Raw genomic sequence first — 27,575 nt, forward strand, 5'->3', positions numbered from 1 at the left:
CCTTGAGCATTGTCGCGGGTTGCATCAGATGAATTTTCTACGTCTCCTTTGGCTTGCAACCAAGGATTAATGCGTTCATCATGGACATCAAAGACTGATCCAAAGTATATTAAAATTATAAAGTATTTTGCATTTAGAAAATGATTTAGAAGTGAACAAGCTGTCTGATCCAAAGTATATTAAAATTATAAAGTATTTTGCATTTAGAAAATGATTTGGAAGTGAACAAGCTGTGAATCATTTAGGGATAAAGTTCTACATGGGGGTGGGCAAAATAACCGGCCTGCTCCCCTGAATGGCCCAACCCCTACCCCATGTGTCTGGGCACAGCCTACGCCCAGATGTGCTCCCGGGCAGAGAGTGTCGTCCCCTATATATAAATGCTGCGTATACTAACGGTATACCATAAGATAGCACCCTATTTGTATCTTTCTCTGAGAACATAAGGATTCAGCAATTGAAGAGAAATACTTACATGAGTATATGGTCTTCTCGAGCTGATATGACAGGATACCAAACCCACCTGACTTTGCTATAGGGAATGAACTTGGGAATGCAGAAGGCTTCATTGATAGTGCACCCAAGGCTGTAGCCCGGTTTGCATCCTCCATCAATACTAAATTTGGATGTCTTTGTAGTAGATGAAGAGCCAGATCTACAAACAAAATCAATATATCAGAACAGAAAAATAAAAATTTTGGTGGAGGGGTACATGATGAGTCCAGATCACTCACCAAAGAAATCACCGAAAATTAAAGAAGTAAGAAGTCCAGCTCTAATAATCTCCCTTTCTTTTCTGGCATCTTCTTCTTCCGGAGGATCTCTATGATCCTGTTGCAGAGTGATAGAGTAAAGATAATAAACCACATCTTTATTGCCAGCTCTAGCGGCAACAGTAATTGGGATGTTATTGTCATAGTATTCACCGGTGAGCATCACTAGAGCTTTATGCTTTTCTACCAAGATCTTTACAATCTTTAAGTTTCCATCTGAGGCAGCAATATGAAGTGCTGATCTACGATATTTTCCTGCTCTTGCGAGTTCATTTACAGGCATCTTCTCTACCATCTTCTCTACAATTTGAATCCGTCCATGTTGAGCTGCGACATGAAGAGGAATCTCTCCTTCTGATGTGAGCCTGGCTGTAAGAACACTCTCATTTTTTGATACCAACTGAAGGACAGTCTTTAAATCACCTTCTACAATAGCTCTGTACAAGGGCAGCCACCATGTGTAATTTGTGCACATTCCTGCAAAATGTAAAGCAAATTAAAGCACTTCTCATGGTAAGCAGGGGCAGGGGGCCACGCGTCCAAGCAGTGTTCTTTCTAAAATACATGGTGGGAGCGTATTTGATCGAATTAAGTTCTGAAATTTGACGCGTGGGAGGTTATTTGAGACTTGCCTGTTGCTGTTAGGGATATCTCATCATTCTTAAACATGATCTCCAATTGACTCCAAACAGAACTAGCTCTGCCTTTTCCTTCAATATATGGGAGTGCCCATGGTCCACACTTATGTTTGAAAACAGATTGAACTCGTCCATGTTTTTCTACCCACAACTGGTACTCTGAGGGAGCATTTTCTATCAAAACTTCTGGATCTTCATCAAGGGGTTTAGGTATTGTTTCTTCAACAAAACCCCAGAGTCTTTCTCTCCTCAAGTACTTTTCTATCTTAACTTTCCAACTCCCATAGTTATCTTTGGTTAGCTTAGGAATGTCTTCCAGTGAAGGCACTTCACTTTCTTCAATGGGTCCTTCTGCTGAACTAAAACATATTTTTGTTAAATCAATACATATGATCCAAGCAAATCATAAATCCATGAAATACTACATATAAAATAAGTGTATCAATGGCCAAACTGAGCTGGACTTTGGACATCAATTCTTAACTTTGTCCAACTTTTGGTCCACTTATGGTGTTGCAACCTAGTGATTGCGGGTTTGAACAAAAGAAACAGCAAAACAGGGCATACCCAGTATGCGAGGCTACCGTCATTGCGGGGTCTGGGGAGGGTCAAAATGTATGCAGCCTTATTTCCACTTCGTGAAGGGACTGTTTCCCAACTGAACCCGTGGCCACTAGGTCGCAATGCTCTAGGCAATTCTATACTAGTTAACCAATACAGAAACATTAAAAAGTTACTCTAAATAGAAGAACAAATTATCAATGTGAACTAAAATTACTAATATATAACATGAATGAAATATTAATTTCATAGATCAGTTGGCACCAAGCCTGGTAGGGCTGCTTGTGTTTGACAGTTAATTTAGTGCTAGGCTTGGCTTAGATGATGCTTAACTAGGCCTAGCCCACACTACTCTTGGGTCTGAAAAACTTATATAATGCTGGACTCCCACACTAATGCCCTCACATGAAACCCTATGTGAGAATTGAGAAGAGAAAGAGTTTGATCAGTTACCTGCAGTACTCATATTAGTGGATTTGAAGAACCGAACAGAGTATGTCAAACAAAGACCAAGAAAAACAATGGGAGTTAGAGAATAGTGTTATGTGTTTGGAAGGTATAAATAGCTGAAAAAGAAGACCTGACTTCTGAGATTAGTGTTCTAAATTTTAAGTCCATAGGATGCTTAGTATAATATCTTTAGTAATGTTTCAATATTTGGTAAAGTTAAGAAGAGGTTATGTCTCTTCTCTTTATCTAATTACCCATCCAAAGGATCTGATTCAAAGTAACAAAATGGATGAAAGGAGGAAAGGGGACAAGGTGACCACATTATCTAAAATTTATTCTTAAAGAGGGCTAAATTGAAGCTTATGTTTTACTCAACTACCTTATCCTTAGGTGAAACATTAAAAAGAGGTAAAGGAATTAATTATGAATAGCCTTATTCCTTCCTTTTATTTTATTAAAGTGATTAAAGATAAAGAAAAGAGCATCATTAGTCTTGGCAGCTAATTTTACACTACATTTAGACCAAATTAACAGTGAAAGAAATGTATATCATACTCTTTTACTTCAAGAGTCCAATGCCTAGGCTTTTACCCCCTCCCCCCCCCAAAAAAAAAAAAGTTCCAATTCCTAGGCTTTTGGACTTGTTTGTTTATCTTGTTGCAGCTTTTTGTCTTACTTGTTTAATCAATATCCTTTATAACCAAAAAAAAATTATAAATTCTCTTAAGTCTTCTAAAGGCAAATATGCAATGATAACTACAACTAAAGCATAAAAATGGAGTGAACCAGATCCTCACATCGGATCTGTTCTAACCCTTTTTAGAGGTTAATTTGGATCTCAGTGACCAACTCTTGATAGGGATTCTACTTGTGAAAATTACGTGATGGCATACAAAGGGAAATGGTTCTCAATGAGATGGTTGATGTTCACTTCTCATTTATATTTGTAAAAGGATTTTCTTATTGACATCCCTCAAGATGTCAAATAATTTGTAATTTTATTTTTTTGCCTTTCTAATATAACACAATTTTATTCACCCAAAAAATATATTACATACTTTTTTTAGTGAGGGCTATAGTGTCATTTTACATGCATACTCGAAAAAATTATATGATAGTGTCATCTTTTATAATTACATAATGATATATCACTTTTAAATTATTTTTGAAAATCCTTTTATACATCTACTTTAAATAACTTTTGGGAATAAGACAATGAGCAGTTTAAAAATGATGTCAAATTTTTAAATACAATTAGAAAGAGAGAGAGAGAGAGAGTTTAAAATGATAAAGAAGGAAATGGAAATAGAAGAGAGAGTTTCCTTTTTCATTACTATTGTTAGAGGGTGACAACACCTGAGATGGATTAAAACTCTTCAATTACCAGGGAAACCTATTCAATTACCACAATTTCAATAATTTGAAAGTAATTCCAACAAATCACTAATTTCAAACTATGATTGATGATTTGGATTTCAAAGAGGGTCAAGAGCTACTTAAATGAAGATTATCTTTGGACTTCAATCCTGGTATATACCAATACAATATGAAATTTATCTTAGTTTTACTCTTTTTTTTTTTGGTAACAAGAAGCTTTACTGATAATCATGTGAGGGGCCTTGAACTCCAAACACGTCTTGGAGCCAAGGAGTGGAAATGGGTCAATCTATTATACACGCACTAAACAGGGCCCTCCTGGCCAGGGTATCTGCAACAGTATTCAGATCCCATGGAATAAAAGAAAACGAAACAGCAGTAAAGGTATTACATAGGCGCTTAACATCATCTAAAATTACAGCTGTTTCAAGGGGAGGGTGCGTAAGAGTACCCTGAAGGTTAAGAATAGCTTCTCTACAGTCAGATTCCACGACAAGATGTGATATTCCTAGAGTGGCCGCTTTGACAATGGCCATTCTGATGGAAAGAGCTTCACCTTGAATTGCATAAGTGAAATGAAGGGGAGCAGATAACGCATGTAAGGGTTTTCCCACATCTGACCGAAACACCAAGCCAATGCCTCCCTCCAAGCTACCCAGCTTCAATGCCGCATCACAATTTACCTTTACAAAACCGGTTGGAGGTGGGAACCAGTCAGCGACAGGAGAGGGTTGCGAAGGAGCTGATGTTGTTGCCGTTGAAAATTGCAACCCTTTCGCTGACGCTTTGTGGTCTTCCAGGAACACACTCTCCGCAACCAAAATGACTTCTTGAGGGGTCCATTCCTTCGTGCCAAAGACATAGTCGTTACGTGTTTGCCAAATGTACCAACATATAAATGCTGCTCTTGCTAATGATTCTCTAGCTAACTTTTTGTCCCTCCTAAACAGATCTTCCTAGCTCTGAAGCCAAAGCAGAAAAGAGGGATCATGGCCAGTAAGAAGAATGTATGATATGGAACTCCCAAACTAAATTGCTCTTGCAAAACAACAGCTAAGAAGGATATGGTCTGCCGTCTCCATCATGCCCCTGCATCTTTGATAATTTGGGTCTACTGAAATATTTCTAGACTGAAGACCCTCACTTGTTGCAAGACCGTCCGCACAGGCCCTCCACAAAAAACTTAGTTTTAATTTAGAGGATAGAACCTAGAACCGTAAATTCAAAAATGATAATTTTCATTATTAGATACTCATTTCAGAGTTCAACCTTTATGAGCTAAGGCACTTTAAAGTCTCTGTTGGAGAAGCAATTTTCATTGATGTCTATACTTGAAATGGTAATGCTATTGGAAATGTGTCCATCAAATCTATATTTTTATGGAATACATAAATTAGTTTGCATGATTTTTATAACGAGTTTTAAGTTTTAACTTAAACCCGTACTGACTAGGGACGAGACTAGCTAGACACCACGTCAGATCAACTTAATAAGCATTGATGGATTATCCAGCTTTGGTCTTCTGGATGTAGACTCACTTGAGTTTTAGACTACATGTGGATGTCAAGAAAAGAAAAGAAAAAATATAATGAAATAAAATCATAATGATGTAGTGATTAATTTATGTGTCTATCTCTCTCCTTAAAGTCAATTGTTTTTTTCTCGTTCCTTGACATCCGAACATAGTCTTAAAAAACACAAGGCGTTTTCCCCCAATGCTGAGGACCCCAACAGCAATGGTTTTTGTTATAGGTATTGGATCTCGATCGTATCAATTGATTCATATATGAGTATCTGAGATATGGATCGGCTAGTATTGTACATACATCCTGCTTTTGTTGAGAGGATGCTTTGATCTCGCAACGACCTGATACAATTGCTTCGTATCAGTATCGATATTACCAACCCAATAACAATATCGATACCGATACTGATACTGTGAACTAAATTAATGCCGACATTCCACTCTAAATTTATAATGTAGCCCAGGGTGGCCGGGAAAAGGATCTTATCCCTCCGTGGCGGGAGCTACACCTGTGCAGCACCACTAAACGACAAGAAAAATAGGGGTAAGGTAGTCATTTCACAAGTGGGTCCCACCTGGGCCCCACATGTGAAATGACCACCTCCCCCCTGTATTCAGGGTGGGTTTTGGTGCTGCACAGTGCAGCTCCCGCCACAGCTGCACAAGATCCAAGTCCAGGCGGCCGGGCCAATGTAACATCATGCAACAAACATGAACCGGTAAATAAGAGAAGTGTTAAAACCACACGATTAAAGCAGGTGGCGTACGCGCGAGAATGGTATCTTGAATCTGGACCACACAAATGACTAGAACATAGTTCATCAGATGTGGATCCACTGCACTGGGTAAGATCTTGATCGTACGGATGCTACCAACTTTCGTAGGCTAAGAAAGTACACTATAAAAAATGAGAAACGACAGTCCTCATTTTTGAAGGCCCGAAGGTGAAACCAAGGTGAGCTAGGGTTTTGCTGCCTCGACCCGTCAGTCAGCAACCGCAGACCTCTCAAGCGAACGAAAATGGTAAATCTCACATCGTCTCTCTGTTTCATGTTCGAGCTATGCCCTATGTTATGTGTTATCTACTTTCAATCCTTTTGGTCGTACGTTCTGTAGCTATGGAATTCCTCATCAAATGCTTTCACTTTCGATGGCTATAGTTGATGGAATAAGAGGGCTTAAGACCTGTTCTCCCCCTCATCCTTGTTGAACCTAAGGGCTTCTCTTGGATTTCAAGATCTACATGAGGAAGATTCTAGAGCTTGTGAAATCTAGTTTGAGTTGATATTGTTGAATCATCTTATCTGTGTACTGTAATGCATTAGGATATCAGCATCCTCACGTTTTTCTGTACTCGGAAATCTTTTGAATTTAATTATAGTTTCGGGGCCATAAATTCGAGCTATATATATATATATATATATATATTGTAAGTATTTATCAGTAGTTAGGAAAGATGTAAAAGCATAGGTTTAGAATATAGTCATTGATATAGGCTGGGTTGGTCTGGAGACGCTATCTTCTTCCAAGAGCACTCCCAAGTGAGAAATAAGAGGGATTGGAGAATGACATTGGGCTGAGTAAACTATTGGCTTACTGGTATGCGAGGGGATTCTCAAGCTCGTTAAGTTTGATATGGGTTTAGTGTTTATTTTCCTAGATTGGCGTAATGTTCATCTCTTCTTTCCCCATTTTTTACTTTGCCTTTCCCTGCTTCACATCAGTACTTTATTCTCCGTGCTTAATAAGTTCTGACAGACCTTTTGATAGGTCTATTTTGAATTCAATTTTGTATGACCCTAGTATTTATATTTACTTAGGTTCTCTTTGGTATAATTTCTTTTTTTATTTATGTTCTTTCTATGAGAAATCATTTATGAAAATAAGTTATGGGTCATAATTAATAATCGTTTGGTTACTACTAGACAAAATATATTATGGAAGGAGAATTGGGCTTGGTATACCAATGTGCAGAATAAATTTGTAACTTTTGATTCCTCTTACTTTTCATAATTTCATCAAACATGTGAGATGCATGAGTCTCTAGAACACCTAATCGTCCCTCCTTGACTATCTTTAGAACAAGATCTACATTCCATATCACGGAGAAGGAGGAAAAAAGTTTCAAAGGTCAAAAAGGATTTTTAGGATGCAAATCGAAAAATGAACTCGATTTTTCACCGAAGGAGAACAGTCTGATTGGAGTCCCAATACCCTCCCGGGCATTCTCTGTCAAGATCTTTCTCACAACTACTGGATGCTTCCAATACAAAATGGATACGTAGTTATGCATTTCAACCTTGACAAGGACCGCCTTCGCGACACGCTTGTAGCTTCCTAGAAACCATTTGGTGCAAAACACCTTAAATTGTTTGAGGGTGGGCACTTCCTTGTTGAGTTCATGATAAAGGATGAAAGAGACTTAGTGCTCCAAGCTTTTCCCTGGTGGTTTGCTAACCACATTTTCCATGTGCAAGGCTTCTTGTTCAAGAGAGCAATCAAAGACGTTGTTTTGGAGTCTATTGTTATCAGGGTACAACTCAATCGGACCCTATTGAATTCCTGTAGAAGGAGATTTTTGAGAGGGTGTCATCTAGATGGGTGTAGTCTTGTTTGCCATCTTACAATTGCAGTGCCTAAGGTTTGCTCTAGACATGATCTTCACTTCATATGATAGTGTCCGAAAACTCCTGAAGCTGGTGATCCCTACCTTCTCTTTGTTCCTCTCCCATTCGATGGGTCTCTCCTCGCCACATGGTTCCACATTCTCTTTTATGCCTATCGAGATTGAAAGAGAGTGCTCATTAAAGATTTGCACATAAATAACAGTAAATAGTTTGTGACAATAAATATTTAGTAGGCAAGGGTTCTCGTACCATGGACAAGTGCGAGTAAAGAAGCTAGTCCAAAAGCATAGGATTAGGTTAGCATCTTGGAACATTGGATCATTAACGGGTAAGAGTAGAATTAATAAATATCATGAGGAGAAGGATTAGCACAACTTGTATTAAAGAGACAAGATGGAAGGGTAAAAAAGCTAAGGAGTTGGATGGCTTTAAACCTTGGTATACGGGGGATAAAAGTAGAAGTGGAGTGGGCAATTATAGTGGATAAAGATTTAAAGAATGATGTGGTGGATGTTAAAATATTTGGAGATAGAATTATATCCATCAAGCTTGTGTTGGAGAAAGAGGAGATTGTTATAATTAATGCTTTCGCACCCTAAGTAGGATTGGATGAAAGTAGTAAGTTACAATTTTGGGAATACATGGATAGATTAGTGAAAGGTTTTAGTCAAGGAGAAAAGATTGTCATAGGAGGTGATCTTAATGGACATATTGGGAGAGATCGTAGAGGCTATGAAGGTGTACATGGAGGGTATGGTTTTGGAGAGAAGAATGAGGGGAACTCAGTTTTAGATTTTGTCATGGCTTATGATTTATCCATTTTAAACACTTATTTTGAAAGGAGAGAAGAGCATTTATTTACCTTTAAAAGTGGGCATCATAGGAACCAAATAGATTTCTTCCTCACTAGAAGGTCTAATAGATTGTTATGTAAAGACGGTAAGGTTGTACCAAGGGAGAGCCTAACCACACAACATAGATTAGTGGTTATGGATATGTGCCTCTTTCTCAAAATCATAAGAAAGGTGTGCTTATTTGCCCTAGGATAAGGTGGGGAGCTTAAAAGGAGATACCTTGAAATCATTTACTGATAAGGTGTGCTTATTTGTATTAAGATGGTTCAATTAGACTAAGAAAGCTAGTTTTAAGACATGGCAAAGGATTAAGGATGTAGAGGATCTAAAAAGGTATAAATTTGCCAGAAATGAACATAAGAGGATTATGGTAAAAGCAAGAGAGAAGAAATATGAAGATCTTTATAACAATCTGAGACAAAGGAAGGGGAAAAAACTCTCTAAGACTAGCCAAAATGAAGGAAAAGAAGAGTAGAGCCATAAAATCCTCGCTTCTTTTTGGAAGAGAAGCATTATGGTTCCGATTTACAAAAAGGAAGGCGATATCCAAAGTTGCAATAACTATAGAGCCATAAAACTAACGAATCATACTATGAAATTATGGGAGAGAGTGATTGAAATCTACTTGAGACAACAAACTACTATTACAGAAAACCAATTTGGTTTTATGCCAAAACATCCACGACATAAGTTATTTACTTGGGAGACTCATGGAAAGATTTAGAGATTCCAAGAAGTATCTCCATATGGTCTTTCTTGACCAAGAAAAAGCTTATGAAAAAGTCCCTAAAGAGTTAATCTGGCAAGTACTAGAGAAGAGAAGTGTTTCAAGTAAATACGTGAACATATAATTAAAGATATGTATGATGATGTGATGACTAGTGTAAGAACTGGGGGGGTGCCAAGGTAGTGAAATCTGATGACAATTGGGTTAGATCAAGGATCAGCTTTAAGTGCTTATTTGTTTGCGCTTATCATGGATAATTTACTAGAGACATTCAAGATGAGGTTCCTTGGTGTATGTTTTTTGTTGAGGATATTGTTTTGGTGGGTGAGACAAAAGCGGGGATTAACGCTAAGTTGGGGGTTATGGAGATCAACCTTGTAATCAAAAGGTTTTAAGATAAGTAAATCCAAGATGAAGTATATGGTGTGTAACTTTAGTTACACTAGGACGGATAATGAGGTGGTGAAAATTGATGAGATGGAGATTGTTTTAGGTAACTAGGCTCAATTATAAATAAAGAAAGTGATATAGAGGATGATGTTTCACAAAGAATTAAAATAGGATGGATGAAGTGGAGAGGTTTGTCTGGAGTGTTGTGTGATTGACATATTCCTTCAAAAATTTAAGTAAAATTTTATAAGTCAATCATAGATAAACTTAATGTAGCGGAGATGAGGATGCTGAGATGGATGTGGCAAAACTAGGAAGGATCATATTAGAGCTGATTTGAGAATAGGCTCTAATGCAGTGATAAGATATGAGAAAGTCATTTGAGGTGGCATGGCCATATTCAACGGAGGCCTTTAGATGCTCCAGTACGAAGGAGTGATTTGATTCAGATAGAAGCCTTATTTGAGAAACTTGTCAATTGACACTTTCTGTACCATGTTTACTGAAAGCTTCACATCATCACTGTTTGATAAATTATTCTTGTAAGCTTTTGCTTATAACTTTCTGTGCCCTCTTGTTTTTTGTTATTTTTGTATACTTTATTTGATAGAACATCGAGCTTCCCATAGTTTTTTTTTTCAATAATTTCCAAAATCTCCAAATATCACTGTCAGCAATCAGCATAATTAATGAAGTAAGCTCCTGGGAAAACTGCAAGTTTCTATGCATTTTGGCAGTGTAGAGGACATCAATTTCAAATGCTGCTACAAATTGATTTGCTTTGTCATTGTGTGTAATACTTCACCTTTCTTAAATGTTATGTTTCTGTTATGACACTTTCACTGTTGGTGCAGACAAAACGTACAAAGAAGGCGGGTATTGTTGGGAAATATGGTAAGTGCGCTATGTCGCTCTCAGACTTAAACTGGACCTTGTCAACCCTTCTCTAATTTTCCTTTCCTCCAAGGGTCTGCTATGTACTGGGTATTTTTATGGCACTCTTACCATGTGGATTATTTTAGCCTAGACTGCAAAGTTCACCTTCTCTTGTTTCAGAATTGTGTGCTGCCCTCAAAATTCTTAGTGTTCTGACAATGTTAACTTTGGTCTGGAGCTAAACTTGCATTCTGAAACACATTTTGGGACCCCCTATCCTAGAGGCTGTTAACAATTGAATGGCCTTGATTGATGATGTAGTTGGCTACAATTACAATGTGGACTGTAGATGGGTGGGTTAATCAAAGTTGGAAGTCTGAGGTCCATATATGTATAATTAAACTCAAAACACAAATAGAATTTGATGATTTCTGTTTCAGGTACCCGATATGGTGCTAGTCTGCGTAAGCAGATCAAGAAGATGGAGGTTAGTCAGCACAGCAAATACTTCTGTGAATTCTGTGGAAAGGTACGGTATCTTATTCTGTGTCTAGTAATTCTGTTGGTTCCATTCTTTTGGGAGTCCTGCTTCATCCATGAGGCATGTGCTTGTTATAATCTATGGTGCATTGGTGTAGTACGCAGTAAAGAGGAAGGCTGTAGGAATTTGGGGCTGCAAAGATTGTGGGAAAGTTAAGGCGGGCGGTGCTTATACATTGAAGTAAAGATTATCCTCTGAAATTTTCCCTTTTGTATCCTATTTCTTGTCGATACTGATTGCCATTTCTATAATTGCTATTACAGCACTGCCAGTGCCGTGACAGTCAGGAGCACCATCCGGCGGCTGAGAGAGCAAACTGAGAGTTGAGACCCAGGATGTGTTCTACTCATCTCTTTTATCTTTAGGTCCAGTCTATTCTGAGATTCCTAGTATTTGAGCAGTTTTTAACAATTGAAGATTAGTTGAAGTGGATGCATAGCACTTGAACCACTGGGTTACCTACCTAGTATGAATGTTTTGGACCATGCAATTTTGTTTTGTTTCAACTACAGAGTTGATTGTCAAAAACTAGTTACATTTCGAGGTTTTTCTTGCTTTTTTTGAGAGATTGGATGGTTCAAATTTATAATTTTCTTTTTGGTAGTAACTGTTCATGATTCAGCACCGTTTGTAGGTAGCCATTGTTTGAAAGATGTAACAGGGTCATCATCTGTTAGTTACCCTGCTTCTCAGTTGATCTTAAAATTGAGGTTAAGAGAAATGTGATCATAAAATGTAGAAAAATTGGGTCGACCATAGGCTGAGAAGGTAGGTTGCGTAAAAGTCTTAAACAGATTTTTCTATAGGAAGTTGAACCCCTTCCCAATAATGTGCAATCAAGGCGACTTCTATTTGGGTTGATTTCGAGAGAATTTTTCCCATTGGATTATGATTCTTCGCAGGAGAATGTAGTAATCATTCGTAGAGCCAACCCAGCTAGAGGTTAGGTTTGCGGAAGCTTTGTGGAGTAGTTGATGAGCAGAATTTTGATGGAAATTTGCGATTATTGTTTGTTTCCCATGCTGAGTTCATCTGGGGAGTAGTTGCCTGTTGGTATTTTGGTCTGGAGTAGTTCTAAATGGGTTTCACAGTCGGCCTGAATCCTAGGAATCCAGCATGAACCGATATATTTCTTAAACCTGATGGCCATTTTAATGGGGGTTTTTTTGGTATGATTTGGAGAATTCTCTGCAGTGATTTCAATTTCAAAAGGTGTTTGATATGATTTTTGCACTCAATTGATAAATTGAATTCAGTTTCAACAGAAATCGTGAAATAATTGAGCTATTTCATCTATTTTGCCAAAATCCTTCATCCTATTTTGCGTTAGGGAAAAAGAACTTTGTTGGGGAGTGTGGCCTACACCAACACTCCCATGAGTCTATCTCTCTCATCTCTATATGAAAAGACACCTCTGACCCCTTGTTTTGAGGATGAGAGAGATAGACACTTAGGAATGCTGACGTAGGCCACACTCCCGGACAGAAAACTGCTTCCCTTTGCGTTAAATTATCTTGTGACCACATGTTTGCAACTTCAGCCAACATCTCATTTATCTCGAACCTTAGAACCTCACCTTTGCCTTGCTCCCTCTATCCCCAACCATGAACCCTGCCATTTTCTCTCTCTCTCTCTTTCTCTGGCCAAGAATGAAGAACCCCACCATTTGGTGATGCATACAAGCAAGTCATCCCTCTGCCCACCTTTGATTTCTAGTACCACATCGAGTTCCAACCATTAAGTACTAATCTTTAAAAATTTTCCAAAAAATTTAAAATAATTTAAAAACAAATTAAATCCGATTCTGTAAAGTCATAGATTGGCCTATGGTGTAAAAAATAATTATACCATATTATAATTATTTTTGGGAAAAGTGAAATATCTTCAACTATAAATCTTGCACAAAAACTTCCATAAAATGCAACAAGTCATCATTTTTTATGGGTTCTACTGTTGCCTAACAACTTGATGCACACTTGTATGAGTGCTTTAACAAAAAAAAAAACAAGTTTTCACAAACCTTAAGAGTCGCAACCAGCAAATCTAGCAATTTCAACCCATTTCATTTGAAACTATACATTTTATATTAAAGATTTGTATATTTCGATCAAAACGATACTGAAACCACACATATCGTCGAAATTGTTCTGAAACAACGAAATTTCAACCGAAAGCTTCACTTTTTTACTTTCGTATGCAGCTTTGTTTTGACATCTTGCGAAACCGAAAATTTTCGTAAAAAATTTCACAGAATTTCAATGAAACCTAAAAGGAACTGATTTCCATAGACGGTGTTGCTCAAACTCCAAACAGCTACAAGAGGCAGGAACTGATTTTAAGGTATGCACCTTCTGTCCAAACTCCAAACAGCTACAAGAGGCTGTTGCCGAAATTGTAATTAATGTAGCCAACCCTATCAATAGAAGAAGACTGATACGACTACATTTTGTCCTAAATAGCATAAGGTGATTGAAGTCCAAATTTTTGTTGATTTTTCTGAAATTTAAACCAATTCACGGGAACTAATTCCGCTATTGTTAGAAAATATGAATTCTCAAAACTCAGGATTCTGAAAGTAAAACTATCTAATATTTGGTGGGAAAAAAAAATTAGAGTAACATTTAACATCTCATGGCCTGGCACAACACAAAGTTGTACTACCACTTTCCCTTGGATTTAAGAGAGGAGATTTTCTCTTTTCATTATAGAACTGAATATTATACAGGTATTATACACTAATTGACAATGGACATGTGTAATTAATACAAGGTGAACCATGTCTCCTGAGGTTAATCTGGCACAAGAGTTTTATACATGAGAGAGACAATTATTTCATATGAAGAGAGATAGAGATGGAGGGTATTAAGTAATAGTGGTATACCCTCCCCAGCCAGATTCAGAGAACCTTTTTCTCAAAATACAATGATACATTGTTATGACCTTAATAACCCACCATTTGTTGTTGCACCATGAACAAAAAACAGGAACAAGTGTTGGATTCACCCAAGAGATTAATCATGCAAAACCAGAAGAGCCTGTGAAGACCTTTCTGACTTTTTGTTTCTTGAACGACAATTTTGTTGGTCAAAAGGAATTTATAAGCTCCTGCAGAAATATCAGACACCATACCATGATGGTATAAAGGAGGGGAGTTGTGGTTATATAATGTCACCAACTCCCTTTGATCTCTTATACAAAAGCCATAGTTCACATACAACAAAGTGCCAGGGCTGAAGGATCATCTCGGCACCTTAGCACTTTCATTACAACTAGCTAACCAAATAAGCAACAAAATTATGAAAATCCCACCTAAAACAGCACATTGTCAGTGCCAGCCCTTCACTAAAAACCTCTAGCTCATCCTATATACATATCACATTGACGCAAAAAGAGATTACCTCAACCTGCTCCTCAAGTCAGTCATCTTCAACTGAAAGTTGGTTCCAAGCTGGTAGCTCATTGTTGCATCCTCTTAGTGAAAAGGGAAAGAGAAATGCAGGAAAGAAGAAAGGTAGTAACAACATAAAAGAAAAGGCTGTGACAGAAAATTTCGCTTGACAATATTCCATTGTCCCTTCACTTGCTCTCCCTAATTTGTTATATTTGTTGTCAATTTGGACTAGGAGCGTGATGGTGAGTGGCGCATTAAGTGTCACACGATTGGCATTGGTATATCATCATTGCTGTTGTGATGCATTCGCTTTTGGACAGCCTTCACAGCTGCAACTCGTGCTGCATTGGCTGCTTTATTGGCGGCCGCTACAGCCTTGTTCACCCTGTCGTCAACTCTCGCAACATCATATGCTTTCTCTGCTGCTCGTCGTGCTTCCTGGAGAGCAAATCCAATAAAAAAGTTATAATCAATTTAAAAAAAATTTTCATGGTCCAGCTTTCCAGTTTTCACCAGAGTTGTCACCATAGTTGTCAATAGCATCTAGACGACCCAAGGCGTTGGAGGGAGCCTAGACAGAAGGTGGCACCAACAAGTCGACCAAGGCACCTGGACACCTAGGCAACACCTTGACAACTATGGTTTTCACATTTCCAAGTGTCATGGTAGAAAAAACAATTACCATTCCCTCTGATTGGGCTGACCAACGGCAATGATATGGGGGATTATGATAACAAAAATAAAATTTGCCAACAATTTGATGGTCGATGGCATTATTTTCAGAATGAGATGAATGTTTAACTGAAAAATCAGCACATGAAGGACAATCACGGATTGACTCGCATCTTGCCAACCCAATCTCTGCCAAGTGCCAGCAGACTCAACCAGCACAAGGATTAGTCGCCAGGTGGTCAAATCTTGATCCAGTTTTATTCCAAAATTGGTCCCCAAGCTACCTGATCCACCAAGGAGATTCTCAAGGTAACCAAGATGGACAAGTCCAGGTACCACAATAATTTTTAATACCTAAGAACTCATGATCATCCATCCAACAATGTGATTGCAAGATACGGCTTGGGTGGATTGGAACTGTGTTTATATTAAACAAGAACATCTGATTTTGCGTAACACTCAAAAAGGAGGGATCATGTTTACAAGGGGTGGTAAGTGGATTTACCTGGACAGCATTCAATACTTTGGAATGGTTCACAGCAATGGGAGATCCAGGGTGTGTGTTCTGTGTGCTTGGAATATCGAGAACACCATTTTGCCAGTGTCCAGATTGCGTCTCTCCATTCCTGAATGTATACATTCCAAGACCTTGTCTCCTTCCCTCATGCCAGGCTCCTTCATACCGATGGCCATTTGCAAAACGGTAGACACCAAACCCATGCATCTTGTCCGCAAAATATTCTCCCGCATAGGTGTCTCCATTTCTGCAATCAATACATCAGAGTTGGTATTAGAGAGCACAAGCAAAGAGACACCACATCCAATCTTACATAACAGAAGTTTCATTGTAATGTTCATTTTCGAAATCTATGGAAGAAGATGCCATTTTGTTGGTTCCACTACCTGTAAAGAGATTTGAACTAAAACCATCAAAGTAAGTGTACGTCAATTTAGAAAACCAAAGACCATGTGAAACATTGCATTCATTTTATCATGTGTATTAGCAACACACATACTTGCATTGCTAGAGGGAACTTCTGGACTATATATATATCCTACTAAGCACATTTATATTGTAGCATCATCACAATGGACCTAAATAAATTAAGCAGAAAAATCATTCACCGGCTCCTAAAATTTTAACATACAGAACCACTATTGGATCTTTCACTATTTTGTTCTGTCTATTTGCTGATTTTATTAGCCAAGAAGTTCACATAGAAGACAAAATCCTACTTTGTGAAGGATCAAGAAGAAAACACTATGGTTTTCCATTATCACATCCCATTCTTCCACGCAAGAACTTGAGATCTTCAGAGAGGAACCACGTGGCTGATGTTCTTTTTCTTTTTACCAACTACAAAAGTTCTTGATGACCCTTCTTCCTGGATGTCGAACAGGATGCATTTGTACAATTACCTAAGTCTTTAACATGATTTGTCTTTCCCACGGGGGATTTTTTTTGTTTTTTTGGTGTTGGGTTGGGGGGGGTTTGTTCCAGAAGGGAAAAATGTTGAATCCCAAAGAGTGGTTCTTAACAAGGTACAAACAGTTAATCCCTTTGACATCTACTAGGCATTGTCAGCATGAAGAGCATCAAGAATTTATTTGGAATAGGGCAGCTACAAAGGGCAAAATTCATCATACAGGATTGTAAAAACTTTCTAAAATAAGATCTGTTGTCCAATTAGGTCCTTAGACATTTCAATTCAGCAGTCTATGGACAAGTAGCCATGGAGAGTCATAAATTTTGCCTTTGTCCTAAATGAGACCTAGAGAGACTAAAACATTTTCCAAGTTATGGGCTTGAATACATCTGTAGTTATGAGTTGATAAAAGGCATTTGTTCTGGCCAAATGCTTAGGGTAGTTGTCCGGAGCTTATCAATTTCAAAATATTATTTTGAGTTTTTGAAGGCCCAGCCAAATAAATATATTAACTTTATATATGCTTTACCACTAGCTATTAAACTATACCAGAGCCCCACAGCCTTTTTTTAAATAGATGCCAAATGGGCCCAGTGCCTGTAATGTATAACTAGAGTTATCTTGGAGGGCACTAAGCACCTCAAGAAAGGGATAAGATGGAAAGCGGGGTTGGGTTGAACAATAATTATGCAATGACCATATCTGTCCAAAACTTTGAACTTTGGAACTTCTTCTCAAAATCCAAGGGGGACTAAAAAACCTTAGTCTAATGTCTAATAGATACAGAAACCAGGTCATGTAACAAACAGATTAATTCGGCTGTTTTCCAAAGATGAACAAGTGAAAGGTAATAGGCATCCCCTTAAGGAATTCTAATTCTGACCACATGATGATCAGGAATTGGTATATGTTGGTCAAGTAGCAGTCAAATCAGTTTAATACTTCTCTTCATATAACTCTGTTCGAAAGGAATTGTACCAGGGAAGCAGTTCAACCTTTCCATCACCATAGTGGCTGATATTCAGGAATTGAATCAAAGGGACCCTATAACTCAGCGGTATAGTAACGCCAAAGTATAACCTATAGTTTTGTCTATTGGCATTTGTTGATTATTTCTTCAATATAATTATAATTATATGAGACGTCATCCCACTTATTCGGAGGATGATTATGCCACTACAGACTATACTTTTACTCATTTCATAATTCAATATTTTTGGTCCTAGGACATAGATAGGATATCTACCTGATTCCAGTTAGGAATCACTAAATATTCCTACTTTGTATATTATTCCAATCAATCAAAAAAAGAAACAGTAAGTGGATCTGACCCATTGAATCATGGTTGTTGACTTGTTTCTGCTATTCTGATAATAAATATTAAAATTTGCAGACATGTAGTGGGGGATCATTTAAAAATTTTAATTTCCTTGGACTACACAAGAATTTGTTCATATTTCCGATTGAACCTCTTGTTCCTGAAAATTCCATAGAAATCTTGTACCTGAGGAAGCACTTAAATTTTCATGCATTAGTCATACTTCTTCAGTTCAGAGACTTTCCTGATAAGATGTGATTCTGTAGAATTATTTTCATATATTGCTGTCAAATGTGATAGAAATAGCCAATCAGCAGGAACAAAAGCACAAGCGGATGGCAGAATAGATTTTCTCTGTGCAGGTTCGGAAAGTGCACAAGAAGAACACACTTTCAGGATTTACAGCCCCCCCCCCCCCCCTCCCTTCCCCTGGCTAACTTATGGAAAACCCAGAGAGAGAGAACAGTAGGCGATAAAAAACAAGGCAGAATCTTAAATTCCAGAAAATGCACAACAAACATCACGCGAGAACTCAGAGTCAGATGGCAGATGAACGAGAAAACATTGTATGCACTAAATTAATTGCGATGTTACAATATTGTAGTGCTGGGGTAGTAGGTGAGGGAGTCGCCATTTGAAACCATAGTAGCAGGTTGCTGCAGCGACCAAAAGTGGGTTTTTATGTTGGGTGTAGCAGTTGAAGGTGAAGCTCTTCAGTACGGTTCTGTCAGCAAAGAGTTTAGACTCGAGACATATGGTTCACAAACATGAAGCTCAGTCTATTTTGGTGAAGGTTGAGGAACTTAATGCTCCTGACTGGAAGGTGGAAGTGATAATTGAAGATCTGGAGGAAAATGAATCTTTTGCCAGCTTTCGGTTCTCATTAGTTAGGAGCAGACAATTAGGCACACATGAATTACTGAAGGCTCCTCTGTTACAATTATACAATCAAATCTTCATCTTTAATGCTGACCTAATATGTGAAAACCAGATTAAAAATAAATCAAATAAAAATTCAAAACATCACATCCAACAACATCTTTATTTCAATTTTACGAAATACATATAACAAGGTACTATAAATGATGAAGAAGAATAAAGCAAAGACCACAAAGAACCGCAATGCAAACTCAACTAAATGAAAGGGAGGTCTTCAAATGCTAAACTACGCCAAGCTTTAAATTTCCAATAATTGTAAACAGAATGGACAAATCTATCCAAAGATTTTGCCAACCAAAACTTCACATATCATGGCAAGCCCAAAAAAATACAAATTCAATCACAAGGATATAAAATCAAAAACTATATTAAACAACCAAAGAGGGTGTCCCAGTGCACGAGGCTCCCGCTATTGCAGAGTCTGAAAGGGCCAAATTTATCAGCATTAACCCCACTTCGCGGAGAGGTTTTACCCATGTTAAACAAGCAAACAGCTTGCAATAATTGGAATTAACTTCGAAAATCCTGAATAACATCAACCATTTACCTGACACTCCACAGAACAATTATTCAAGCACCAAAATAGACTAGATACAATGAACCCCAAATATAGACTAATAAATAGAGGAATCCAAAGGGCCATTATTAAAAGAAAGAAAAGTAAAATCTTTTTCTACCTGAAATGGTAGTGGCCAAGGCCATGCTTAACACCCCACTTGAATTCTCCAACATACCGACTTCCATCCTCGCAGGTATGAACTCCACACCCATGACTCTGCCCGTTTGACCATTCTCCTGCATAAACATCACCAGTGTAGAACCTATACACTCCATAGCCATGCCTAAGGCCCTGCCTGTACTGGCCTCGATATCGACTCCCTCTCGCCCAAGTCTCCACACCATATCCATCATACTTCTCGTCGACCCAGTCACCCTCGTACCTCCCACTCATGTAATAGTAATAAACACCACTGCCAGAGCACTTACCCTTATGAAATTCACCCTCATAGACATCTCCATTACTGTATACCTGAACCGCGCAACCCGAATCGACCCTTCTCTCAGATTTCTGCTTCGACCCAATTGACCAAAGAACCGGCGCAGGAGGGCGAGAAGCAGCGGAAAAGGATAGCTTCAGAGGGAATGAGCGGGCCAGGAGTAGACGGATTGAGGGCAGGCGAGGAAGGGCGAGGTTAATGGAGAGAAGAAGAGCGGCAGAGAAAGCGAGAGCAGAAAGGAAGTCGAGGAGGAATGAACGGCGAGGGTTGAAAAGGAAGAAATAGAAAGAGGGTAAGGAAAAGAGGATGAGGAGGCGGAGGTGGACGCGGATGCGGCGGACGTGACGGAGGTGGCGGAGGAGGCGGAAGGCAGCAGCCCTGGTGGCCAATGATATCTGCAGCGGAGAGGGACAGGGTGAAGCCGGCGAAGACGAAGAATTCGAAGGAGAATAAGGTGATTGGTGGAGATGGTTGTTGTTGTTGTGGTGGTGAAGGGAAGATAAGGTGGGTGAGTGGGAGAGGGTGGAAGAAGGGGTGTGGTTCATAATGGGTCTCTTATGGGCAGTAGAGAGAAGGGTCTTGGTTGATGGGTTTGTGATCGCATTGTGGTGGGTTTGATTTTGATGGGTTACAGATGATGTTGTGGTGTTGATTGCAGTAGTCGGTGATTGAGATTGTGAGGGTGGAGTTGCTGATGTTGGTGAAGATTGAGGGTTGTATAATGGGGATGAAGATGAGGAAGAGAAAGATAAAGGGTTTGAGATTTGGATTTGAAGAAGGCTTAAGGGTTGAGGGAAGGAATTGGATTGGGTGGTGTGGAATTGATGATGGATGTGCTTCTGGTGGATTGGGAGGAGAGGCGGTGTTGGATTGAAATCGGAAGAGATACCGCTGCTTTCTGTTCCGATCTGAACTTCGGATTTCTTCTGATGCATTACATATATGCTATGATGAATGATGAATGATGAATCAAAAAAAGAAAAAAAAAAAATCGCACCCTTTCTTGTTTACTTTGCTTTGCTTCTCTTCTTCTTCTTCTTCTTCAATGAAGGTTCCTGAAGAGTAAGGTTTGCCTCAGATTCTTCTGCGTTTATCCTGTGTGTCTACGGCAATCTAGGTTTTCTCCCTCTCTCTATCTCTCTCTCGCTATTTTTCTGTGATCATTTCTGGTCTCGGTGTGACGTTGGTTTTTGCAGGAAGGGATATGGGGTTGAATTCGTTTTTGGGATAGAGAAAATGCGAATCCACAAATGACCTTGGATTCGTTTGTAAATACAGGAAATGCCACTCTTTGTTATTACTATCAAATTAAATTAACATAAACACCCTTTAATCACTTTTCAAATTTTCAAATTGTGTACCAACCCCATCGCCTTCAACCCAAAAGGCCTGGACCATGGGGTTTTCTCTTGGAAGGCAATACATCTTTGTTAATTGGGACCAGGGTTTCAAAAATCCGTGAATCGGATTGCGAATCGATCAATTCATATCAGAATCAGCACCATGGTTCGTGATCTCGGTATCAGTTGGATCGGATCAGATCGATCGATACGGATCAAGATTGTCCAAACTCGGGCAAATATGACACTTTTGTCCCTATTTTCTTATAATAAAAAACTAAAATTTTTTTTTTACATTTTTACCCCTATTCGTACAACTGGATCTGATCGGTATCAAGATCAATCTCAAGCGATCCGATCCGATCCAGCCAAAATCGACTGATCCAATCCGATACCTCAAACCATGATCAACACTGATCAATCGATTTTGATTGATTTGAATCGGGGAATCAACATTGATCAGATGATGATTCCATTATTTAAAACCTTGATTGGGACCAAGTTTTCCTCCATTGAAGAGGGTGAACTCCTTCATCGATGGCCATCATTGCTCTTGATTCTTGAATGGATATCAAAGAATCATGAAGAATATTTCAAACCTTCTTGGTGTTTCTTGGAAAAGGAAATCTTTCTTTTTATTAATTAAGAAGAAATCGAAGCATCCAAAATCATATTTCCCTAGACTATGACTGATCTAAATTATATTAATCTGAGATAACTTTTTGATTATCTTTTTTTCTTTAATTTCTGTCCCACCATGGTAAAATAAATCTTTTATATTATCCACCTACTTTTGTCTTGTAGTAAGGGTAATGTAGCAACTTCAACCATTAGATGAATTAATAGGGAATAATTTGAATTGACCACTTGTTAAATTTTAGTATCGATTTCAATCATATATCCCCATTTTTTATTCTATATAAATGTCCATTTGTTTTCAACCATTTGTCAAATAATTTTTAGGTTCTCTAGTTGCCAACAAAATTCAGATCTTTTCAAGAGGGAATTGTTTAAATGACACCTCTATAGATATATTTAAAACTTGTCACTTTTTTTTAATTGCCCTTGCTTTATTCCTGTAAGTTCTTTCAGCAATGAGGATTTTCAAAAAATAATTTGAAAATGATTATGTCATTATAAAAAACCAACGTATGTTTTTTCGAGTATATATGTGAAATGACAGGTTTTACTCTAATTGAAAAAAAAAAAAAAAAAAAAAAAAAAAAGAAGATGTTACCCTAAAAGGACAAAAGAGTAATTAAGAAAAGTGTTTGATGAATCACTCATGACTCAACCCTAGGTCATAGTTTCTATTTGATTGAGTAGTCCTAAATAGTATTTTTGACTTATTGAACCATTCAAGTTTAGGGTTAAGCATTGACTATTTGCTTCTAGGACCCCTTTTCATTAATAAATGTCTATCAGATTTAAGAAGAATAGAGAAAATCTGATGGGAGATCACCTGCCCAGAGCCCATCCTCATTGAATCATTGTTAACTTTAATTGATGTCCATCAAAAGCAAAGCAAAAAACTTGAATGGTAAAGGAATTAGTCAATTAGAGGTTGTTATTGTAATTTCAATAAAACTAAATAGTAAAGAGTCAAATCTCAAAACTTATTTTATGTGAAAAAAGAAGTATTATTGTAATTTGGAGTATTAAGGGAGGGTATTTGAAAAAGCTTGACCCTTGTCCCTGGGCGGTTCCATTGCTTCAAAAACTCTACGCCTCTTCTCACTTCACTTGCGGGATACGACAGACGACCCGTTCAATAATGGTTCTCAGACTCTCAGATTACTAACCTTAAACCTACTTTTCCACGTGTCTGTATTGAATAGTGACACGTGGAACTGAGTGACCCGGGATGGGTAACCCATACGAAACGGGGCTTGTAACTTCCTTTTCCATAAATTAAAGGAAAAGGGACGCTTTCGTGACAAAAATTTCGGAAACACCACTCTTTAGTTTTCAAGTTTAATTTGTAGAATAATTACGGTAGATTTGTAAATTTGGGGAATCTGGATGGCATTTGTTCTCCTCTGTGATCAGGGAAATTATCTAAAGTTGAAATTAGTGGTTAATTAATTATTAGGAAGAAAGAATGCTACCTGGGCGCATGCGTTGTCCTTGCGTCATACATAAAGATGGGCAAATGAATGCTACAACCCCATGAAAAGACAGAATTTTTTGGGAGAGCAACGGTCATTTCACCTGCCCCTCTATTAGGCCGCAAGGGCAGTGTACCACATGCACCCAAGTAGCATTCTCCTTCCCTAAATATTATTTAATAGGAGGTTACCTTGTTTAGTGTAAAGGAAATTGCTATTTACATAACCCCAATGAAGGAATCATAGATTCCTTCATGAACAAGCATTTTGAATCACTCGGAAGGTTGATTTGTTCTAAGGATGGCTGAGATGCCATCCTTTGACTTAATTTTATGTCAAGTTTGGGATTTAGCCTATACCATGTAATGAATTTTTTTTTAAATTTTTTTATCTTGATAGAAATATTGAATTTTTACTTTAATATTTTATGGAAGAGGGTTTCCTATAAGGACAATCGTAAGAAGGAATCTGCACGCTACATCAATGAGGATTTAGAAAATAGTATCATCCATGTGGGGTCCGTATAAAAGAATTTGTACAAGGGTAAGATAGTAATCTTTTTCCCTATATCTATTTTTATTATATTTATTATGGCAAAAGGTTCTGTGCACAACTATACATCATGCACAGTCCTATCCCCCTCTCTCACAATACATTGCTCTCATCTGAAGCACTGCGGTGAATGGATTCACTGTATCTCAAGGAAAACTCGGTCTTTTTTTTTTTTTTTTTTTTCTAATTGTTAAAGGAATTAATGAAAATATTAATACTTAAAAGATTACATAAATTTCATGATGCAGCAATTGTGATGGAACATTCCTTACATTGTAATGAGACTTAAAAATCTATGACAAATATTTAAGTAAAATCAATGTCTCTAATTGTTTATAAGCAAATCTGATTTGATTTCTAATAAACTACCAAATCCCATGCTGCCTACACTGTAAATTTACTCATAAAACATTATAGGTAAAAATCTAGTAATATCTTGCAGAATATGGATTAAAATGAATGGCACCAAGATATAATTAGGTGAAAAATCTGAAGTAATAAGTCATTGCAAAATGTGTTTTGGGATGAGGGAGTTTGTTGTGCGACTCTAGCTTCTTCTTAACTACAAATAAATGACAATTTCTTTGACTTGAAACTAAACAGGGGGGAGGGGGAGGGGTGGATCTAATACCTCTTATAGCTATATTTTGCATAGTCACAATATTCTTTGTTTGGTTACGAGGAAAAACTTAAAGGGAAAGGAATTGAAAATTTTTTAACTTTAAAAAAAAAATTGGTAATCATTATCTAACATTATTGTATAAAGTTTACGAAAAATTAGGGAGAGAAGAGCGAGTAGAGAGAGAAAGAGGTGCCAAAAAGAGCAAAGTGGGGAGATGCAAGGGCAAGGGAGGGGGGGAGATATGTGAAGCCGGTGGTCAGCCATTGTGGGAGACAATGAGGAAGCCCGACAATATTCCACTCCTTCGGGGCGGCTGCTGGATCTGTTCTTCTTTGGCTGAAATACCAAAGGAAGAGGAGGTGGAATCATTGTCCCCTCCAATTCGCGGGCACTCCAATTCTTCTAGTTCCTCACATGGGGGTGAAAATGACCATCCTATCTCCTGTCTGAAAACACTACCCAAGGTGGGGTCCACCCCTCTATAAGAGGAATTGGAGAAATTGGAGGTACCCGCAAATTAGAGGTGATAATTATTCGAGGAGGAGGAGGAGGAGGAGGAGGTGAGGGGGGTGGAGTTTCTTGAAGTAAGAGTATGGGCAAAGTTGAAAATATAAAAAAAAAAAATTGTGGCCCAAGCATAGTTTTTGAAACTTTGAGGTACCTTAATGTAATTTAAGCTTAAAGAATATCATAGAAGGTCATACAACTGAAATGGACAGAGATTGTGTGGGCAAGACAAAGATGTTTTTTTTAAGGAATGTACCCTAGTCGGCCACATCATTGGTTCATTTTAAGGATTGAAATATGAAAAGGTCTAAGGTGGCCCACCTAGCTAGGACAGCCTTATATTTTTGTGCTTGTTTGTGTTTGTGTTTGTGTTTTGGATGAGGGGATAGGGTTAGGGTTTTATTTAATTAAATACGAAGGAAAACCTTTTGCTTGTTCCCGAAAAAAGCAGATAAATAATTAATAAGCATATCACCCCAATCTCTCCCACCTCACCGATACATGAACTATTAAAAATATAAACATCTAACCAGCAATAGATACCCATTAAGGAAAGGGGGAATGCTTTCTGAGCCAATGGTGTAGGCTGTGCTTAGACACATAGGGTGGGCGAAATAACCATCCTGCCCTCTGAATGGCAGGTCCATGTGTCTGGGCACAGGTTACGCTGTGACACAGAGAACATCAACCCATTAAAGAAATCACAAAGATATTAGAAAGAAATGCTAACTCATGTAATTAAGTCAAGGATTAAGTTAAGTGTAAATCATGATATATCTGTTTTTTTGGAAGATGGCTTGGTAATATTGGATTTTAGTTATCATTAAGGTGAGACAATCATCTTATTAGCAACATAAATGGTTGGCCCTCATGTTCATAATCCTTTTCCCTTGGTCAATGAGATTCATGATTTAGATTAATTTCCTTCTAAATCATCTTTAATTAAGTGTAACAATATGTCAAGAACAATAAGGGAGAATATTCTACAATTCTACTTCTCCCTCTTCCTTTCTCTCTGTGATGCATCACGTGCCAACCACTAAACTCTGCAAATCTTCAAAAAGCCATTTCTTAAAGCAAAAGATGCTTTGGACCACATTAAAATTCTGCAACTAAACTGATATTATATCTCAACTTGTGAGTTTAATGGTGTACTTATACGAGGTTAGGATGCTTTTGGACCCACATAACACTTCTAATCCGGAGGTTAATCTGATCCAATGGATTTTGATTGCAAATGGAAATGAGATCAATCTCAGTAATGAATCATTATCTTAATTTCAAAGTAACCACTTAAGAATAGTAAAGTTAAGAAGCTTTTGTGTTTTTTTTTTACCTCTACCCTTTAGCTATGAAATGGAGCTTTTAGTGGTACTTTTTTTTCTTTTTTTCTTTTTTTCCGGTCTGAAATTAAAGTGATCGATGAGGGCCATGACAAGGATTCAAGTCAGCTTTTCAAAAGATAGAACTTTTAGTGGTACAATTCCTTTGGTTTCTAATGATCAATTGGTAGATCAATCAGCATCACATTTAGGTCCCCCTCGATCTCCAATTAATTATATACAAATAAATAAATTAAAATTTGAATTTGTTGTGAAGATATTAACAAAAATCTGTCATGACTTTAGTTAATATCGGGTCCTTAATGGACAATCGGTTCTAGAACCGTTGGGAGACCCGGACCAATAGTATATCATTAGGACCACATTCGTCCCAATAAGATATTGGGTGGTCCGGTTCCGGTTCCTGTCAGTCTAGATCGGTTCCGATTTCTGGTTCTGATTCTAAATTGACACCCTAAATTAAGTTTGACATTTATATGTATACAAAATTACAGGGAAAATATGGTTTTAATGAGTTTCAGGTTGGTATCGGGTTATATCGGTTTGATTTCGATTTTGGTCTGATTTTTTCACCCAGTTTCGGTTTTCAATTTGGTGTAGTTTAGTTTCATGTGTGCAATTCACTAGCCCAAAGCCCATCCAATAAGGATCAGTTCGATTTGGTTTGAGCTATATTGGTCGGTTCATATTGGTTTCACCTATTCGGACTATGTTTTAACACCCCTAATTAGTGGTGCCTTCCGAGTAGAGTGTAAGCTCCCAGGATGTCACAGGTTCGACTCTCCTATCTTCGCGCGCAATATGTCTTAAAACAACCCTCTCTAATCTCACATTCCCACTCATAAAATTAAAAAGAAAATGAAAAAAGAGAGAAAAAGAAGGGCCTCAATTATTTGGATAAGGTATCCAGAGTTCCAGATTCACCACATCTATAATTATGCAATTGAGTTGGCCTTTCTATTTGGTTCTTATCCAATTATGCCTTTTCATGGCATTCCATAACACACATCCGTGTCCTT

At 37.9% G+C, this 27,575-nt stretch overlaps 3 protein-coding genes and 2 long non-coding RNA genes across 5 annotated transcripts; 1 reads left to right on the forward strand and 4 right to left on the reverse strand.

Moving 5' to 3' along the window:
* Positions 1-60: 60 nt before the first annotated feature.
* Positions 61-806, reverse strand: LOC122665157. Its single transcript, XR_006333445.1, has 3 exons — positions 735-806; positions 476-655; positions 61-94 (listed from the first exon to the last, which is right to left on the reverse strand). It is a non-coding gene; the product is annotated as an uncharacterized LOC122665157 (long non-coding RNA).
* A 17-nt stretch (positions 807-823) lies between these two features.
* On the reverse strand, positions 824-2,001 carry LOC122665937. The gene is made up of 4 exons (XM_043862064.1): positions 1,979-2,001; positions 1,406-1,770; positions 879-1,250; positions 824-831 (listed from the first exon to the last, which is right to left on the reverse strand). Exons 1-4 carry the CDS (start codon positions 1,999-2,001, stop codon positions 824-826), a joined length of 768 nt encoding a protein of 255 aa, XP_043717999.1.
* A 4,271-nt stretch (positions 2,002-6,272) lies between these two features.
* Positions 6,273-11,668, forward strand: LOC122664822 (60S ribosomal protein L37a). Its single transcript, XM_043860823.1, has 5 exons — positions 6,273-6,347; positions 10,777-10,816; positions 11,239-11,327; positions 11,437-11,519; positions 11,603-11,668. The coding sequence occupies exons 1-5, from the start codon at positions 6,345-6,347 to the stop codon at positions 11,664-11,666; spliced, it is 279 nt and encodes a 92-aa protein (XP_043716758.1). The 5' UTR covers positions 6,273-6,344; the 3' UTR covers positions 11,667-11,668.
* Positions 11,032-11,510, reverse strand: LOC122664824. Its single transcript, XR_006333381.1, has 2 exons — positions 11,440-11,510; positions 11,032-11,336 (listed from the first exon to the last, which is right to left on the reverse strand). It is a non-coding gene; the product is annotated as an uncharacterized LOC122664824 (long non-coding RNA).
* A 2,802-nt stretch (positions 11,669-14,470) lies between the features above and the next one.
* Positions 14,471-21,081, reverse strand: LOC122664821. The gene is made up of 3 exons (XM_043860822.1): positions 19,764-21,081; positions 15,908-16,166; positions 14,471-15,168 (listed from the first exon to the last, which is right to left on the reverse strand). The coding sequence occupies exons 1-3, from the start codon at positions 21,017-21,019 to the stop codon at positions 14,992-14,994; spliced, it is 1,692 nt and encodes a 563-aa protein (XP_043716757.1). The 5' UTR covers positions 21,020-21,081; the 3' UTR covers positions 14,471-14,991.
* Positions 21,082-27,575: the final 6,494 nt, after the last annotated feature.

This window comes from Telopea speciosissima, chromosome 6 (genome assembly GCF_018873765.1).
Source record: "Telopea speciosissima isolate NSW1024214 ecotype Mountain lineage chromosome 6, Tspe_v1, whole genome shotgun sequence".
NCBI classification, from domain to species: domain Eukaryota; kingdom Viridiplantae; phylum Streptophyta; class Magnoliopsida; order Proteales; family Proteaceae; genus Telopea; species Telopea speciosissima.

What these genes read in the sequence shown, in the direction of transcription:
- LOC122665937 (XM_043862064.1), bottom strand. Translation starts at nt 2,001, where the DNA reads ATGACGGTAGCCTCGCATACTGG. An exon ending in ACGGTAGCCTCGCATACTGG is followed by an intron (nt 1,771 to 1,978) that starts GTATGCCCTGTT and finishes AATATGTTTTAG; the next exon opens with TTCAGCAGAAGGACCCATTG. An exon ending in GATATCCCTAACAGCAACAG is followed by an intron (nt 1,251 to 1,405) that starts GCAAGTCTCAAA and finishes TACATTTTGCAG; the next exon opens with GAATGTGCACAAATTACACA.
- LOC122664822 (XM_043860823.1), top strand. An exon ending in TCTGTGAATTCTGTGGAAAG is followed by an intron (nt 11,328 to 11,436) that starts GTACGGTATCTT and finishes GCATTGGTGTAG; the next exon opens with TACGCAGTAAAGAGGAAGGC. An exon ending in GGCGGTGCTTATACATTGAA is followed by an intron (nt 11,520 to 11,602) that starts GTAAAGATTATC and finishes TTGCTATTACAG; the next exon opens with CACTGCCAGTGCCGTGACAG.
- LOC122664821 (XM_043860822.1), bottom strand. Translation starts at nt 21,019, where the DNA reads ATGCATCAGAAGAAATCCGAAGTTCAGATCGGAACAGAAAGCAGCGGT. An exon ending in CTTGGCCACTACCATTTCAG is followed by an intron (nt 16,167 to 19,763) that starts GTAGAAAAAGAT and finishes TATTGATTGCAG; the next exon opens with AAATGGAGACACCTATGCGG. An exon ending in AAGTATTGAATGCTGTCCAG is followed by an intron (nt 15,169 to 15,907) that starts GTAAATCCACTT and finishes TTTGCTCTCCAG; the next exon opens with GAAGCACGACGAGCAGCAGA.